Source organism: Aptenodytes patagonicus, chromosome 10 (assembly GCF_965638725.1).
Source record: "Aptenodytes patagonicus chromosome 10, bAptPat1.pri.cur, whole genome shotgun sequence".
NCBI classification, from domain to species: domain Eukaryota; kingdom Metazoa; phylum Chordata; class Aves; order Sphenisciformes; family Spheniscidae; genus Aptenodytes; species Aptenodytes patagonicus.
This window is the reverse complement of record NC_134958.1, coordinates 23,146,612-23,164,429: the sequence shown is the minus strand read 5'-3', so window position 1 is coordinate 23,164,429 and position 17,818 is coordinate 23,146,612. Positions and strand designations below refer to the sequence as shown.

The window sequence follows — 17,818 nt, the reverse complement described above, 5'->3', positions numbered from 1 at the left end:
AACACGTACGTTCCTTCTTTCTCTTTCCTTTCTTTTAACCAGTTGTTTACTCAGGCAAGGGCTTCGCCTCATTGCTTCGTTTCTTAAGAGCTCTCCAGCAGGTTTGTGATGCAGGATTTCCCTTTAAAAAGTGAAGAACACATTATTCCTCCACGTATCTATGAATTTCATGCTTTATTATAGCTTCAGTTTTATTTGCCTAATACAGGTTTCTGACTTATTACTTGACATTGCCAGTAGTTTCTCAAACAGAACCCCTTTTAAACACTGGCATCAAATTCCTGTCTCCCAGTATCGAGGTAACTTGTGCGAGGTTACAGCCTGCTGTAAGTCGTGCAACCGTTTCCTTCCCAAGGTCCTTGAGGAATCCTGGATGAATAGCATCCAACCCTGGCAACACGCTCCTGTTCCTTGTGTCTGACTCTTCCACAATCCCTTATATTGTTTCAGTTTGAGAGACCCTGTAAGTCCCTTGTACAGGGTGTCACGGAAACCTCTCCTCTGCCTTCCACTCGGTACAAATGCAAAGAAGTTAGTTGTGTGGCCTTATCTTTTTCTCTTTCTGCCATACCCTGACCATCTGCTAACTCTACAATTTCCCTAAAGGGCTTCCAGTCCCTTCTTTCTCTGAAGAAGAATTTATTAATTAGTTGTCATGTCATTTTCAAGTTTTCCTGAAGTTCTTTCTGGCCCAACTTAACGTTTTGACATTTAACCTATTGAAATTTATTTTCTACAGCCTTCTGAAGGATGTCATCTTGCTGCTTAGAATCTTACAACCCTGCTGCTTAACCGTGCTGTTCTCCCCTTCAATCTCTCAGATCTTTCCGGATGAAAGATGCACGTTTTCTTCTTGTGTTTTCTTACCGTGGTGTCTGTAAGCAACCTCCATGTTTCCTGCAGGGATTTCATTCTGTTTAACAAGCTTCCGCATCTTTATGTAGGTGTTTGCTCCTAATGGAAGTATGTTACGGTGGTTTGTTGCAGGATAGCTCTTCAGGTGTTACAATTTGAACCAAGGTTGACGTGCTGCTCATAAAGATTGCTTCTCTTCTCATGGTCTTCCTGAGGTATAGGAAGCAATCATATATCACAACTGGAAATGTCATCTCTGCATCAGAGCCTGATAGAGGGTGTTTCCCTTACCAACTCGTCCTTGCAGTCTCTCTGAACCATCGGCGTGTCGTCGTCCTCCTGCCTGGATGGTTACTATACACGGTGCCAAACTAGGCTATGCCTTTCGGAATATCAACCCGTCGGAAATCCTTTTTATTTGTTGGCCTGGTTAAGTTCTTAATCTGGTCTGAGTCTAAGCTTACTTTGATATAAAACGAACTGTGCACACGGCGAGATACGTGTATATGAATATAATTACATGCATGTATCCTTTCCTGTGTCCTACTGATTGTCTTTCTCTCGCCAAGTTTGCAATATATGCATTAATTATTAATCACCCCTTGTGAAACCCATGACTTATTTTTAGGTTGTTCTGAAAGTAGGCACCAACTGCGTAAAACAAACAAACAGCAAAAAAAAAAAAAGCTTTATTTCATTTCCTCCTCTTAAGCTGTGTTCTTGCTTTTTGAAGGACACAGCACTTAATCCCTAGGTCTGGTGATTTCAGTCTCAGTTCAGTTGGCAAGAGAAAAGGGAGAACAAATCCTCGTCTCCATTTCCGTGTGGGATAGTGGGAGAGGGGTATTTGTGTAAGCACACCCCAGTGTACCTTTCACTTACCATAGGGCTACTTTCACTTCAGGCACTCAGGAGTGTTTTCTTGGGTATTGTTGTGGCTGGCGTGAGTGATTTGGAAAATACATTATTCAGGCCGGAACAATCTTTAGCCCTGTTGTGCTACTTCCCTGTCCTTGTGCTTTGCTGGAGCCTCACCTTGCTGCCAGGATAACCCTTATCTGCGCCTTTGAGATAACGTTTGTGCGTCTGAAGTGCTGCGACAAGGATTTCCTTGGTCTCAGGTTCTCTCTTACATTGCCTTTTTGTCTCATGGACTTTCACTGTCATGACCAGCAAGTTGCTACAGCTAGTAAAGAACTAACAAAGAATGGAAACTGTCTTTGTGATGCATTTCACTTCTTCAGTAGCACAGGGACGTGTTGACTCTGAGGTTTTCCTGTTGCAGAAAATCATGATAACAAAAACCACGGCTAGAATTTTAAATGTGGGTTCTGAGAATCCAGCATGTAAATTAAAGATTTGATTTTGAAAAGCACTGAACGCGATCTCTTTTCTTAGAGTTTATGGGAAGTACTTTAAGTATTTTTTATTCAGATACCTGTGATAAGTAAAGACCTGAATAAAAAGTGAGTTCGTTCTTTGCATTGAAAATATGTAAACCTCCTAAGCCAGTCATTGTATGTCATAAAGTACCTCTGGTAGAGTTTTGTAGTTACTTTATATAGTGTCTCTAACCAGAATGGTTTGTACTTTCATAATGAATGATAGCAGAGAGGAGTTGTGTGTGGAAATACAGTATATGGAAATTTTGGAGTTGTAATTCCTTGAATGTTTCTAGTCCCCAGTGCTCCACCGCAGAATCTAACGCTGGAGGTACGGAATTCCAAGGTAAGATGTGGAGAATTTCCTGTTGGTAGTGGGTAAGCAAAAGGTTGGTGGGTCTCAGAGCAACCAAAATTTAGAGCTGCTTTGGGTTTCTTTTCTACCATGCTGCTTTTCAGCTATTTGTGTATGAGTTGCCCAACAGGAGAATATCTGAACGTGGGGCTTTTGAAGCATTAGAAACTCCAATCCAGTTGTGGATTGTACGTAACGGAATGCAGGGAAGACAGTGGCAATGTACCAAAGCATGGAGGCTAATTATGAAGGAGGTTTAATCAGGCACAAAAGCCTGAAGCACCAGGGCTTGAATGTGTTCCTGTTGATTAACTATTGTTTACAGCGTGTGTGCATACACACGCACATTTATAGCGTCCTGGGTGCTTTAGAACAGAAAATTATATACTTAGTCATGACAACTTTAGTGATTATGATTGGAGATTTTTTTTAAAAAGCCTTTTCTAAACTCTTTTCCAAAAACCTTTTTCTGCTGCCTGTACGATTAAAAATAAGTAACTTCCTGCACATAAACTACAGTTCAGATAACTTGTACCCTTTAAAGAAAATACCAGTTCTTAAAGATAGATCCTCAAGTAAACCGTATCTTAAGATAAGCCGAAGAAAATGAAGGGGAAATCCAAGGGGCCATTTGTGAAATTGGAATTGGAAGCTCTAATAGGATTGAAGCGCTTTGAGGTGAACTTCTACAGGCACGTGTATGACCTGGGCTGCTGCTGAATCATAGGTGGTTTACTTTTTACAGATAGCCTGTGTTTTACTGTATGAAAATGCAGTATTTTCTGTATGCATGTGTTTTATCTTGCGTTTCATGAAGTATTAGCACTAGAGTGGTTTCTCTGGCTGCGTGGGAGGCGATGACTTTGTAATGACCTTCTACCTTCCACAGAGCATCATGCTACACTGGCAGCCTCCTCCTCCAGGGACGCACAGTGGACAAATCACTGGCTACAAAATTCGCTACCGTAAAGTGTCCCGCAAGAGTGATGTAACAGAGAGCATTGGTGGGACCCAGCTTTTTCAGCTAATTGAAGGTGAGCTGTTATTTGCAAGCATTTGTTATCAGAAGGGGGTTTTTAGGTGCTTTTAGTGGGCTGAGGCTCAGAGACATGTTGATGTAGGGTTCTTGCCTTGGAAGAAAAAACGAAAACACTTAAAATGAGTGCTTGTAGGTGATGAGGTAGCGTGGGCTGGCTAGTGGTAACCAAAATCTAGTGACCTGTTTTCTAGCCCTAATTTTGCCATTGATTTGCTAAGTGGACTGGATGAGTCCTTTTAAAACCTTTATAAAAGGCATAGGGGTTGCATGGAGAAGATGGTCCTGAGCATATTGTGTCTGCCCAAATGCCAGAAATAAACGTGTGGAGAAGGATGCCGAAGAAATGCAGTCTGGCTGGGTGTTTGGCCGACTCACCTGTTTGCATGTGGATATAACGTAGGTGTGCTCTGTCTTGCAATGCTCACCAACAAGCCCAGCTGAGAGTCCTATGAACTTCTTACCTCAGACATCTGTGCAAATCATCCCACCTAGTTTCACTGACATCAACCTTTTTCCTTCTTTCTGGCGTGAATGTAATATATCCTCTATTTTGTCCACTTGAAAAATCCAATCTAGTACATTACTTAGTATAAATTATATATTGTTACCAGAACTAGAATTCTGTTTAGCAGAAATAAACAGTATATGAGAACGAGAGCAAGAGTACATTTTGTTCATTTTTTAAAATCTCTGTAAATGAACAGTTGGTCAAAAGAGAAGAAATTGTGCCTCTCTAGAAAATGAATATGCACTTTTCAACAAGATGATTTGATTTGTTCTCAGAAACTCCAGCTGTGACTCAGTAAGTTTCAGTTTTCTCACAGAGCAGGAGTTGATGTGTCCCTGTAACTAGAGTATATTTTTGCCAGGAACAAAGCCTGTTTAAGAAGTTCCACATATCAGATTTTGAGTGCATTTTCGTACTGCTGTGATTATTGGTTACACTCTTACATACAGTAAACAGTTTGCACAGTTTGGTCACTTGCTGTCTATACTCTACACCTAGGTTTAGTTATGGATGTGGGCGGTTCTGTACTAAGAACTGATTAATAGCCAGAAATTAAAGCTGGCTGCAAACAGTACCTCACAGAGTCTTCCGGTGGCCCACAGGGACAGGCTGCAGAGTGTCGCAGCCCTGGGTGTCTCCGGTCACAGTTTAGCTGTTCCACCCTAATTGGTGTCAGCTTCCTTACCGGAGCTGCACTGTGGGCAGCGCTGTTTCCGTTCCTGACCTCGTGTTATGCTCAAGTGGTAGTGGTGGGGTGAAAGGCTTTTTACCGTCGGGTTATACCTGTATTTTAATTAGGAACTGTGATTCCTGTGCTCACAGCTGGAATTCCTGTGTTGATATCTCGGGTACTCTTTGTCTCTTAGGTCTTGAACGAGGTACAGAATACAGCTTCCGAGTAGCTGCCTTGACTGTTAATGGTACTGGACCAGCTACCGACTGGGTATCAGCAGAAACGTTTGAGAGTGATCTAGATGGTAAGAGCATAAGTGTGAGCATATTTGTGACATCAAAACCAATAGAATCCGTGGACAGGGCACAGTAAAGTGTGATTGCTTTTTTTTAAAGGCAAACCTGATTTTGTTCAGTTGTTTTTACTGTATTCTAATTATACGATGTGCTTTATTTATGATTAACTGAAATTAATTTCTATTTTAACATAAAATTCTTGCCAAGTCAATCAAATGGTTTGAAATTAAACCTTGCTTCTACACTTTCTAGTACTGTATATTGGCGCTATGTTTTTTCTGCTAAGAAATACCCAATTATGAATTACAATGTCAGTGTTTCAATATTTAGATAATAATACATTACACGATTTATATAATAATAATGGCTCGATTTTTATATTGTAATAAAATTCACCTTGTTAATTATGCAGGGTTTACATGCTATGAAACGGAGGTAGGAGGACTGTTTTCCTTGAGGGAAGTAAAATAGTGATTATGTATTTATGTAGCACCTAAGTTATGCTAATGAAACCACTGAAGTATACCTCAAAGCGTTCAGAGTGGTGATGGGATATTCGGAGATACCGTGCGCCGATGGACTGGATGTAGTCCTGTTGGCTGCGGTTTGCAGTATTAGAGTTGAAAACTTTGTTGAACATGAAAGAGATGCCACAGGAGGAAAGAAACAGTGGAAAACATTGTTGTCACCCACAGACCTTTGCAATCTTACGTGTTTCGGGGGTACCGTGCTCTCTTAAAATATTTTTCCTGATTTTTTTTTTTTTTTTTTTTTTTTGCTTAGACTCTTTTTCTAAAGAGAACATTTGACCCCCAGTGATTGTTATTTTGCCACTTCAGAAGAAAAAGGGAGATTGATTATATTTTCAGTACTGATAGACTAGCATAGACCGTATCTTCCATCAGAAATGAAGTCTTTTCCACCAGAGCCATATATTTGTGATGTGTGGTATACAGAACCATGTTAACATCTTGTTTTTCCAGTGTAGAGTTTAACAATAAAAGTAGAAAATGTTCTGTGAAAAATTTTGACCTTTGCGAGTTGGTCCAGGTGTTTGGTATTTACTACGCTGGAATAATTTGCAAGTGGGAACCCGATTCTTGCGGAATTCAAATGAGCAAATTTGGGAGCATCTCCCAGAATCTGACTAAAAGCAATTGAAATTGAAGAAGAGAAGTGCCATTTTTAAAAGGATGGCTGGGGCGGGTCTCTTGGGAACTGCCTACACGGAGCTGGTGATTCTGGGTAGACTGTTCCTATTTCAGAAAAGTGTTTAATTAGCGCTGTTGCACACAAGTTACCTTACGCTTTTTGCAGGCCAGTCTCCCTCTTGGCTTTGTTAAAGTAGCTGGAGGGGGTCATTGTAGCTTAAAGCCGCAGGATCCAGTAATGTCTTTCACATCTGTGTGGCTTGAGATTCAGTTATACTGGCAGCTGGAAGGCAGAATAATAAAAGAGTTTCAATATTTGCTCTACACTGTTGGAAGATTGCTTCAAGAGTCAGCTGATTAAAGCCCTTAAGAGCCCACGCTTCAGTCTTTGTGTTATGCAAAGTTGATGCTCAGCTTCATACTTGTCCTCTTATTTCTTACTCTATTGCTTAATCAGGAGCAGCGCAAAAACTAACGTTAACAGTAGAGTTCAGTTTTGTAGTCATTTAAAGTTTACTTTTTAGAGTTGAAATGACTTGCATCTGTGTGTCTGTCTTCCTCTAATGGGGTATGACACAGCCTTGCAGCTTTGAGAAACCACTAGTTCCCCAGACTGAAGTAGAGCTCTGTAAATGGGCAGCACTTACGCAGGGTAATGAAAATGTACTCTGCTTTTGAATTAGAGCTAACAGTACTTTGCCAGAGGATAGCACCAGGATTAAATTGCAATAGGGCAGAAGGAGGGAGAAGAAAAGAACCTTTTCATTCTGTATTGGATTTTGTCATTTTTATTTTTTTCAAATTGGAATGTTGCAGTCCTTGCAGGAAATCTAACTTTATGCATATTCTTTACAAGGAATAAAGTAATAAAAATTGACAGTGAAGGCAATGTTAACATGGTATTCATATCATTCTGTGTACATGTACGAGATATTTGTGTATGTGCATACTGGAAAGAAGATGTATATTTTTTGCTTTTCTTTCTTTAGTCGGCTCACGTGGATAACGTTAATGTATTTACAAAATGGAAATGTATTTACAGCTAATCTTTAATTTCCCAGGTTCAGTAGACATGTAAGGCATAATTCCTTTTTATTCCATGGCTGCTTTTTGAATTTAAATAGAAAATAATTCGCTTTATAGTGTCATCAATGTGAATGGGAGCCAGACTGTTACAATTTAGTGTTAGGAGGGCTGTGTAATTTTGCAGAATCGGTGCAAGTCCCACCAGGACTGCATATGCAAGAGGTGTTAAACAGTTGTACAGAGCTTATCCCCAGTGCACTACCTTCTGTGCAGTTAAAAATGTCATCTCTGATATTGCAATTCTGTAGCTTTCCTGTATTTAATAGTTGTGAACTTTAATTGATCAGCTGTGTCAGCTGGAGACCATAAACTCCCTGGGCTAGCAGGCCAATGGCATATTATGATCCAAATAATCCTGTTGTGGTGCTTTATTAAATGTTTCTAGATAAACGCAGCATGTTTCATTAAAATGAAATCCCTGCAGGAAGCAGAACTCTCTGAACTGATTTTATTTTAGAGTGGAGAACTCGGCTTACTATTGCACAGAATTATTTATAATCTGTCAACATATGGCAGGCTCCAGTGGCCTGACAAAAATACTTGTTTAATTTTTGAGAAGTTAAAACAAAAGGTACGGACATGAGTATGTACAGTTGTGCTTTTAGATTGCTTTTAAGTTGTAATCAACATTGGGGAAAAACCCTTTTAGTAAAAATATTAGGAGATTACAGTGACAGAGTGTGAAAGTCCTTCTGTTATTAAGGATCCACGTTCCATCTCTCTGTTGGGTTGATTTGTTTGATAACAACTAGATTTGTGTTGCTCATTGGGGGTAGGATTCAAGCATTTGATACGGACTCTCTGAGTATTTCTTGATCTTGTGGTATGCTTGTGTAGTCTCTGCATATATTTTGTGAATTACAGTAGAGACTCAAGGATTTAAACAGCGACAAGTGTAGGACAAATCACAAGAAACCTTTGCAGCACATGCAATATCCAGTTTACTGACAATTCTCAGAGCTTTGGAATATTCTATTTAATCCTACAATGAGCTCAGGAACCTTTCTTTCATCATCAGCGTGTTTTCAACATAATTATTTTAATGCCCACAAGTAAGTAATATGATGGAACTAAAAGTAGATTGCTTTGTGGAGGGGAAGGACATGATAAATTTAATGCGTATTTTGAAAAATTACAAATTGGAAAGAACATGCACGAACATCAAAAAAGCCTGCCTTGAAGCAGATCCGATACTGTTCTTCAGTACAACTGTCCTTTCTTTTAAAAAGAGGATCTGTATATTAAAATCTATTAGTATATGAAACTGTTAATTTTCTTCTGCTTATTAGAGTTCTTTGCTCTCTCTGGTACAATAAAGCTCTCTCCTTTGGCGCATACTCATTTCAATACAGACGCAGAGTAGAAGTGCTACATTTGACCTTACTAGCTCATAGCCCTTCACGTAATTACCTTTATTGAAGAGAAGTCCTTTAAATCCATCATTTTTCGTTAACAGAAACTCGTGTTCCTGAAGTTCCAAGTTCCTTACACGTCCGTCCGCTTGTCACCAGTATCGTAGTAAGCTGGACTCCACCTGAAAACCAGAACATCGTGGTGAGAGGCTATGCTATAGGGTATGGCATTGGCAGTCCTCACGCGCAGACCATCAAGGTGGACTATAAACAGAGATACTACACCATTGAAAACTTAGGTAAGGAAAGTGAATTAACATCAGTGCCCAAGTTTTACCTCTCATTTATGTTGCTGTTTTCTAATGACGGTATTATAAATAAATAAAACTACAAGCGTGTTTGTAAGAGGATCTTTTTCCTTATTCAGATATTATACCGGATGCCAAACTGTTGATAAATTTCAAATAAACTCAATTTTCTGCTGATAGAGAAAGAGGCAGAGGAATAAAAAAACCCCCAAACCCAGAATCCTAAATTCACCGAGTTTGAAGCATAGTGCATTTTGATTTGATGCTTTCCCTTCAACGGTTATTACAAAAACTTTCATGCCGAGCAGAATTCCCTTATTCTCCTTCTGGAGCTGCAGAACAGGTGGCTTCAGGCAAAAAAGAAACTAAAATGTCACCAAGATACAGTGGCATCTACTTTAAAAGAAAAATACAGAATTGCTCCTCCACAGAACTCTCTGTGGTAGGTAGGATGTCCTGAAAGCAAAATAAATACTGGTATTGCAAACTACTGGGAAATTCCATAAAATAGGAGGTTTGGGTAGTATTATAGTAGGGCAACTTAAAATGTTCACTTTAAAATGTTTTTCCTCGCTACTATTTTGACTGTACTTAAGGTAGATTTGCTGTGACTGTAGACTTCTGCTGTATGAGAAAGATTGAATACTAAAAGGAGGTCTGTATGGAGACTTTCTCCGTTCAAATTTAGTCTAGTTATTTCATGTATTGCAGTTAAAAAATGAAATACTGAACAAAGAGAAAATGGAGAAGCAGAAAACAGGATTCACTAACAGTTTGCACTAAAAGTAGATTTAATTGTTTTTCCCCTTTAGACCCAAGCTCCCACTATGTCATAACTCTGAAAGCGTTTAACAACGTTGGTGAAGGAATCCCTCTCTACGAGAGCGCGGTGACCAGGCCTCACTCAGGTAAAGGCGAGGGGCTGCTTTCCTGCAGTTCTGCGCAGCTGAAAGTTGTTAACAGGCCTCTGCAGAGCAGCTGCAAATGTGATGATACGGCATGCAAGAGTGTTGTTTCTCAGTGTCATCGAGTACGCGCCATTTCTTTAACTGATTGGCCTTACTGTTTCAGTGATTGCCTCCCATGTTTCATCCGTTTAATAAACCACCTAAAATTGGTTTCACTCTTAAATTACAAAACTTACTTTTCAACCACTTATAGATGTTCTTACTCAAAAAGTTACCATTACGTTAGCACAAATTGTGTGGGTGCAGTTCTAAAGGCATGGCCCTTATTTTGTTTTTTATGGATGAGTATAGATGTATTTTTTTGGTCTTTTACACTGAGATTTTGAATACGATGCCTACATTTTCTTTGTCTAAGTCTCAATCTGAAGTCACTCACACTAAACAAGTTCTTGGCGTTTTTTTTTTCCATCTTGTAATACATTAATAAAAGATTTTAAGCGGAGAAATGTGTTTGCAAGTGAGCTATTACTACGCTATGGCTCATTGTGCTCCCTACTAGACTGTTGACGTAGTTATTTTGCGTAGATGTTAACACTTCTGTTTGGTTTAGTCTTCTGACGAGCAGGAATTCTTACAGATTTTATAGAGGACATTGGAATTGCAGTTTCTGCAGTTATTGCAACTTTGTATGATACTTGGAACTTGATTGCCATTAACATTCTTTAAAAGATGATGGGAGTTCCCCGTAATTTTTATGAAGTGGCATTTACCCATCTAGAAGTCGTCCAGCTCTTTTTCCTCCTCATTGTTTTATGGAAGAGGAATCAGTGGACGTTGAGGCAAATAAAGTCAAAGTTAAAATTACTGTTTGTTTGGGGTTCTTGGGCCATGGTTGCATGCGCTGAACACTTAATACGATTAGGTATATATATATTAGCATATATATGTTGTCTTACTGTCTTAAGAAGGGAACACAATGCAAGAGTAATTTTATTAGGCAGTCCTATGTCACCTATTAACTCTGGCTTTTCTCTCTTTTTCTCCATTTCTCACCTTTCATTTCATCGTACTACCCTGCATTTCCCCTTTTTTGTTTTTGTTTACATTAAAATGCCACCTTCTCCCTTTTTAATTATAATACACTACTTTTTACCCATCAATTCCCTAGACACTTCCGAAGTTGATTTGTTTGTTATTAATGCTCCATACACTCCAGTGCCAGATCCGTCTCCCATGATGCCACCGGTGGGAGTTCAGGCTTCCATTCTGAGTCATGACACCATACGGATCACTTGGGCAGACAACTCTCTGCCAAAGAACCAGAAGATCACAGACGCTCGCTACTACACAGTTCGCTGGAAAACCAATATTCCTGCAAATACGAAGTACAAGGTATTGGAGTTTCAACAACACTAACACAGCTGCAGTATTTCAGTGAGAAGAAGTTTCATGTTCAAGTCAGGGTTAAGGGAAAGCTGAGAGTAAGACAAGCGCTTAGAAGACGGTACAGAGGTGTGCCCAGTTTTAGCCGAGATGCCTGCACTGAATGCACATCAGTACTGCTCTGTTAAATCATCGCTTCAAAGATTCTTCTAGATTTAGTGGAAGTAGTTGGTTTTGTGGTCTCTTTGGCGTATGTGTGTGAAAGAGATTGAGACGGGGTGTTGTGCCTGAGTGAATGGAAGAGCTGGCTCAGGGAAGGAACGCAAACGCTTCTAGAGTTACGTTCTGCTGTGGAACCATGGACACGGTGACAGTTTTATCCTTTCTACTTCACCCTAACACGATTGCTTTGTATGACAGATGTGGGCTTACCTTTAGAGGAGCCAATAATGCATTAATAAGGTATGTGTTACTAATGGCTTCTCTCCAGTTAGCAGAAGAATCCGAATTTGTGGGGCAAGTCATGCAGGGAAAATACTTACCCTGATGGTTTTAAGTTTCCTCTTACAACGTGTTCTGTTCATATGAACCTTTCCTTTGGGAACTGAATGGGTGCAAAACAGATAACAATAACTTTATGATATCCCTGCCTTCCTTGATTTTCATCTACTCTTTTGATTTGGGGTTCGGTTTATTGGTTTGGATTTTTGTAGTTGGTTGGTTGGATTTTTTTTTTTAATTTTCAGAGTTACTTGGAGGCCTCCAAAACGCTGACTGCAAATTTCACATTTGAAATGAGACTCAAAGGAAATGGTTGTTAAAATATCCAGCTAGTGGAGCTCCCTTTATGCTCCTACAGAGCAATCTTGTTACAAACCAGATTTTTTTTTTTTTATTGAAATGAAAAGATGTATATATGTGTGTTCTTCCTCTAAAGGCAAGTTATTTATGAACCCACATTCCTGAGTCATGTGCAGAGGATGTCTCGGAGGTGATTTATATAATGCTGCAGTTTCATTAGTTAAATGCTGAAAAAACCGCACCCTCAGTGGTAAATGAAATACTCCCGCCGTTTCGGTGCTGATGGCCAGTGGTCAAGAAGTTTTATTGTGGACCAAAAATAATATGTAATGATGGAATGCAGTTCAAAATTACTCATTGTAAAAAGCATTTGCCTGAAAGGACGTAAGTTTGAGAACGTTTGCTCTAATCATTTTTAACCCGTGATGTTTGGAGCACTCATATCCTGCTTTTCCTTCTTTATTTCAATCATGAATTCTGTACTACTCTGTTGGACAATAACAATTGCTAATTTTAAGAAAGGGAAAACCTCTTTTCAGTGGCGCTGTTCAATAAGCTGCTGCATTTCAGTCAGGTCTTTGGTAACTTTATTAAGTATGAGCTAGTATATTGTTTGTCATAGCCAGCGCTAGCAGCTTTGTTATTTATTGCATGTTTTGAGGCTGTTCGCCCAGCTGCAGCGGAGCTTCTCTGTTATGCAGCCTTGCACACAGAAATGTTATCTTCGTGTCAGTTCTCTAGTATCCAAAGCTACATCTGTTCAAACCAGTGCTATTTCATCCATACCTCTCGTCAGAAAATTGGATGTTGATACAGTTCATTCATATTTTCTACATTTGCTCCCCCCTTCTATGCTGACATCCACAAACTTATTAAAGAAGGGGCTGCATGCTTCAAATACAAGTTAAGAGGTTCCACCTGAAGGAGCCTTGTTTTCTTAAAGTTGTATAGGAGTTGTGTCAATCTAGAGCATATAAACACAGGAGCAGATGTGATACAGTTCCTGAAGCTCCACTGTGCTTTGAACCGTGTAGTTTCAGTAACGTGGATCAGAGAGCGTTTTTCAAAGAATCTTTGTCAGTGGAGCAGAGTTGTCCTACTCGCAGGCTACCTGTGATTTATCAGTGTGCTCTCAAGCATAAGCTAAAATACTAATTTTTAACTTAGATCTTTTAGGACTGTATAAAAAGAAAATAGATTTTACAGGGTAATATTTTTGAAGTTTATTTCTAGTAGGTGAGCAGGGTTTAGTACCATGGGATACGCTGTGATCTTAAAAACAGTAAAAAACGAAGAAAGCAGAGAAGTCTGACACTTCAGTTTAGCCTTTCTTGTGTCATTTACATTCAATATGATATGCAGTGAAACTAAAAGATACCATGTTTCAAAGCCATAGATGAAAAATACAACTTTAACCTGTAAAAAGGACTCCAGCTGCCACGTGTGACTGCAGCTAGGAGCTAAAAAGTACTATAAACAGAAGGGAATGCTTAAACGGTATTAGGAGTTTCCATAGGTATTCTGGAGAGGAAGAAATGGTGTGCTTTTCAGGGGGTAAGTCAGCTCATAATGCAGGATGCTAGGAAAAGATTTCTCCTTTGGACTTGTCAGTACATAATTGTCCAGGCCGAAGGGCTTTGCAGTTTCTACTGAAGCATCAGCTATTTCCTAATGTCCCTGAGCTGCACTGCAAAGGGCCGGGGGACAATGTTGCTTGGCACTTTGAGAGCTGATGAAAAGCTCTTCTGAACACATGGCTTCCCGTTCGCACTAGGGAGGTTGTGCTCGATCAAGCTCTGTCACTGAACTAATGTAAGAACTATCCTGCCCTGTGCTTAAATATTTGAACCATTCGGCCACAATCACATTTACTTTGAAACTGCACTGAATTTTGTATCAAGTGAAGGTTTAAAGGTAGCGGAGGACTTGATTTTAATGAGGTTTATGATGTCTTTACTCTCTGTCCAGCTCTGTGATGGGTAACTGGCAAAACGCATGTCTCTGAACAAGCAATATACTTTGTACAGACCTAAGTATCACTTGGCTTCAGTTTTCTGAACTTTCACCTGGTGTCACAAAAAAGCTGTCACTGATATTTGAGAAATAGGGTTTTCTTTGCAGAATTTGGACTATATTATTCGTAGAGTCTTCAAGGAACATAGATGGCCTTTTCCTTGAAAAAGAATTAGCTGAAAACAGTTGTTTTCTGAAGGCAATAGTTATTAATATAGTTGTTGTATGGCCCTGTCCAAATATTGAAACAACTAACTCTTTAATTCTACGTTTAGATCGCTGTAGGTCAAGGTAAGGAATCTACATATATGTAGATTTTTTTGTTCCCCATAGGCCTCAAGTACTTTGTGTTTACGTTCAAGTCATGTATAACAAATATAAGATATTTTAACCTAAAGGTCGAAAATTCTGCCTAAATGGCTGAGTTACAAATTACACTATAAACCATGTGTAGTTTCAGTGTATGATCCTAGATAACCATTGTTGCTGAAAAATATCTACATATTAATAAAGCTTCATTGTCCTCAAGTCTCTCAGCACCTGTACTTTTTCAGTTGATCTTTTTTTTTTTTAAATATGTTCAAAATTTACTGAAAATTCTAACAGGACTTTGGAAGGCAGATACAGGTTTCAAGAAGGACTGTTATTGTTAGCTGTGCTTCATGGTTTTCCCTAGCTAGATCAGTTAATGAAATGCTATAAATTAAACCCCCCAAGTAGACCGTGATTTAGCCTGCTGCATAACAAGTGTGCCCTGGACCTTGGATTGCTTTTCATTGTTTTTAATTTATAATTGACTGCTATTAAATGCTCTTGCTGATTGCAGAAAGAATTTCTAGTTTACGATAAAACAACTGCACATTAATACTTGATTAATGAATTTGCATGACAGAGCAAAAACATTATGAATTAATGTTTCATAATGGTTATGAAAATGTAGCGATGCTAAAATGTTTTAAATACCTGAGACAAGGGTGCTTGAGAGCTGGCGATTGATGGTTTTCAGTTCAGAAGTTACTGACACTTTGTTTTTCTTTCAGACTGCAAATGCGACCACTTTGAGCTATTTAGTGACCGGGTTAAAACCAAATACCTTGTATGAATTCTCTGTGATGGTGACTAAAGGTCGAAGATCAAGTACTTGGAGTATGACAGCACATGGAACAACTTTTGAATTAGGTACTCCTTCGTGTCTTTCTCAAAGGGCTGACGTTCCTGACGAGATGAATAAAGTCGAGTCTGCCAGAATTCTGGAGGAGGGAAAGCATGTATTTAAAATGATTATGCTGATGAATACTGGCTGGGGGCTTCTTTTCTTTACAGTTTAGTCAGAAATTCTGATTAAAAAACAACAACATACTTCAAAATTCAAAGGGATGATTGCATGCAAAAGAATTTACATCAAATTACAGAGAAGTAATGAATAATGTACCACAGTTCACAGACAGGAGAGAATAAAGAAGCGTATGCTTGAAACATCTCAGAAATAGCATGTTAATAGCAAATAGAAAGAAAATACTTTAGCAAATAATAATTAAAATTTGCTATAATTATGGTGATAATTACTACAGAGTAAGGAAGTGCATGAGGCAAATGAAGAAAAAAAAATCCCAATAGAAGTTAAGATATCCAAATGGGTCCTAAATTCTTGTTCTTCAGCAGGAATTGCCATTGCAGTTCTCAGTGCTGTCGAAATGACACACTCTCAAAGTACAGAACAGAAAAGGGTTTGTAGCCGCCGGGAGGAACTTGGGCCCACTGAGTAACTGCGAGGTCCAGGACCTGTCCCTCATTAGCTCTTTTTATCCTGCAGTGTTAAATGATCTTTGTGCAATTAAATTTACTGCTTATTATGCTTAGGTTTCTGTCTATTTGAGCCATAAGGGCAAAAGAGAGCCTATCCAAATCACCCTGTAGTTCTCATGCTAAATAAAAATACAGCAAAAAAATCAAGCAGGCTAAGAATTGGTGACACCATCCAAATATTCTACAAGGAATAAGAAAAAGCAAAAACAAGATAAAGGCAGAAAGCTCCTAATTTACTCTAAAGTCCCAAAAACCCTTTGTGAGCTTCAGTTGCTTTACTTTTTGGTGGGAGTCCCATGATGCGGAGCCAGCTGCCCTTCTGCAGCACAGGTCTGGACTGAGGCTCCCTTCCCATTCTGATTACTATACCCGTCCCATGTTAAAACACTTCATTTGGTATTTTTGCTGACACACGTACAATTCTCATCCATAACTCTACACTAAGAGCAGGGACTGTAAAAGTTGTGCAAGTTGAGTTCTTAAAAGAGAATTCGAAACTCCAAAAAGTACAGGAGCAGGGGCGAGATGCGGGAGGTCTCATTTCTTTTTGTTTAAATAGGAAGTAAATTTCTAGTCGGGGTGGTTGTGAAGAATATTTGCAAATATGACCTAAAAGCTTGGGAACTAAGAAGCAAATGAAAAACCAAAAAAGGCTAAATATATTTTCTCATAACAGATCTTGTGATTAATATTACTTGCCAAATTCCTGAGTATGTGACTCACTATTTTTGAATGCTCATGAGTAGCAGCGTTGTATAGGACTTGCTCCTCAGCTAATGCTGAAGAAAAATAGGGGATGCTGGGTTCAGTGTTGGTCTGTGAATTAGTAATCTCTTGAGGGCTAGTCCTGATTTTTTTTTTTTTCTTCTGAATCTTACTATAAGGCCTTGAATCGTGCTTTACGTCTGTACGTTTCTGCTGAGCATGTTTTTAAGTATTTGGGACAATCGTTACAGTAACTTCTGAGCTTCTGCTATCCCTGGTTTCCAACTATTATTCTGCACAGGGATAACAGGTAGCCATCTCAGGATGGACAGATTAATTTCTAATAGTTAATATACAGAAAGCTCTCTAAATGCAGAAAGCACTGTGTAAGCACTAAATGTTACTATTACGGTATTAAATATCCAAGGCGGATTTACTTTGCTAAAAGTTACCTAATTCGAAGTCTGATGTTTTTCATAATGTGGCACTGCACACTGCGGCTGCTTAATGCACCTTTGGAGACACTGGCTCTGTGCATTTGAAAGCCATTAATCTAAGCCCCAGCTGGATATTTTAGTTCACAGCGAGAAGGGTCTCAGATTTCAGTCTTTCGCTGGAGCAACTTGTGCCATTTCCTGAACTTCAGGCAGGAGGAGGCTGATGGGAGGAGTAAGTTCTCCTTCTTTCTGTCTGTCTTTCTGTCTTTCTCTCAATCTTGCTGTCTGGCAACCCAAGGAAAAAGGTTGGACAGTTGTGTTCAGGAAATATTTCTGGATTTCAAATGCTTCTGTGGTGGAGATTTCCTTGCAAATTACAAATAATTCTTCAATCAGCAGTTATGGCATATGATTCTAAATCTCTGGTGGATTTACTTTGCTGATTCAGATTTAAGTGGCAAATTGGCATTACTAGGTCTTGGTCCCACCATAAACCTGAAAATACGGAGATATTTCATATGCCTGTGCATATAAAATGTATTTATTTCACAAGTTCATGTAATTTTTATGATGACCGAAGAAATTCAGGTTAGAAGTCATTGACCCCAACTGTTAGAGCTGTACAACGGTGCCATGTTTTTGAAGACACGTGGACTCATGCAGTCATGAATCACAGCATCTGGTGACAGAAATGCTTTAGAAACAGGTAACTCCCTGTGGAAAGGAGATGCTGCACGCCAGACGGCATTTGCCAGTTGAA

The 17,818-nt window shown here is 39.2% G+C and overlaps 1 protein-coding gene across 9 annotated transcripts in view; it reads left to right on the top strand.

Annotated features, from left to right (window-relative positions):
* The window catches only part of NEO1 (neogenin 1), a 213,063-nt gene that overhangs the window by 170,953 nt on the left and 24,292 nt on the right, over positions 1-17,818 (top strand). For 7 of the 9 annotated variants that reach the window (XM_076348557.1, XM_076348558.1, XM_076348560.1 and 4 more), the window contains exons 12-18: positions 2,534-2,583; positions 3,482-3,626; positions 5,006-5,116; positions 8,802-8,996; positions 9,818-9,913; positions 11,082-11,305; positions 15,151-15,289. In XM_076348557.1, coding sequence (XP_076204672.1) covers positions 2,534-2,583; positions 3,482-3,626; positions 5,006-5,116; positions 8,802-8,996; positions 9,818-9,913; positions 11,082-11,305; positions 15,151-15,289 — 960 coding nt within the window. The remainder of the gene's footprint in view (positions 1-2,533; positions 2,584-3,481; positions 3,627-5,005; positions 5,117-8,801; positions 8,997-9,817; positions 9,914-11,081; positions 11,306-15,150; positions 15,290-17,818) is intronic. The other 2 variants (XM_076348559.1, XM_076348563.1) reach the window with 1 other exon arrangement.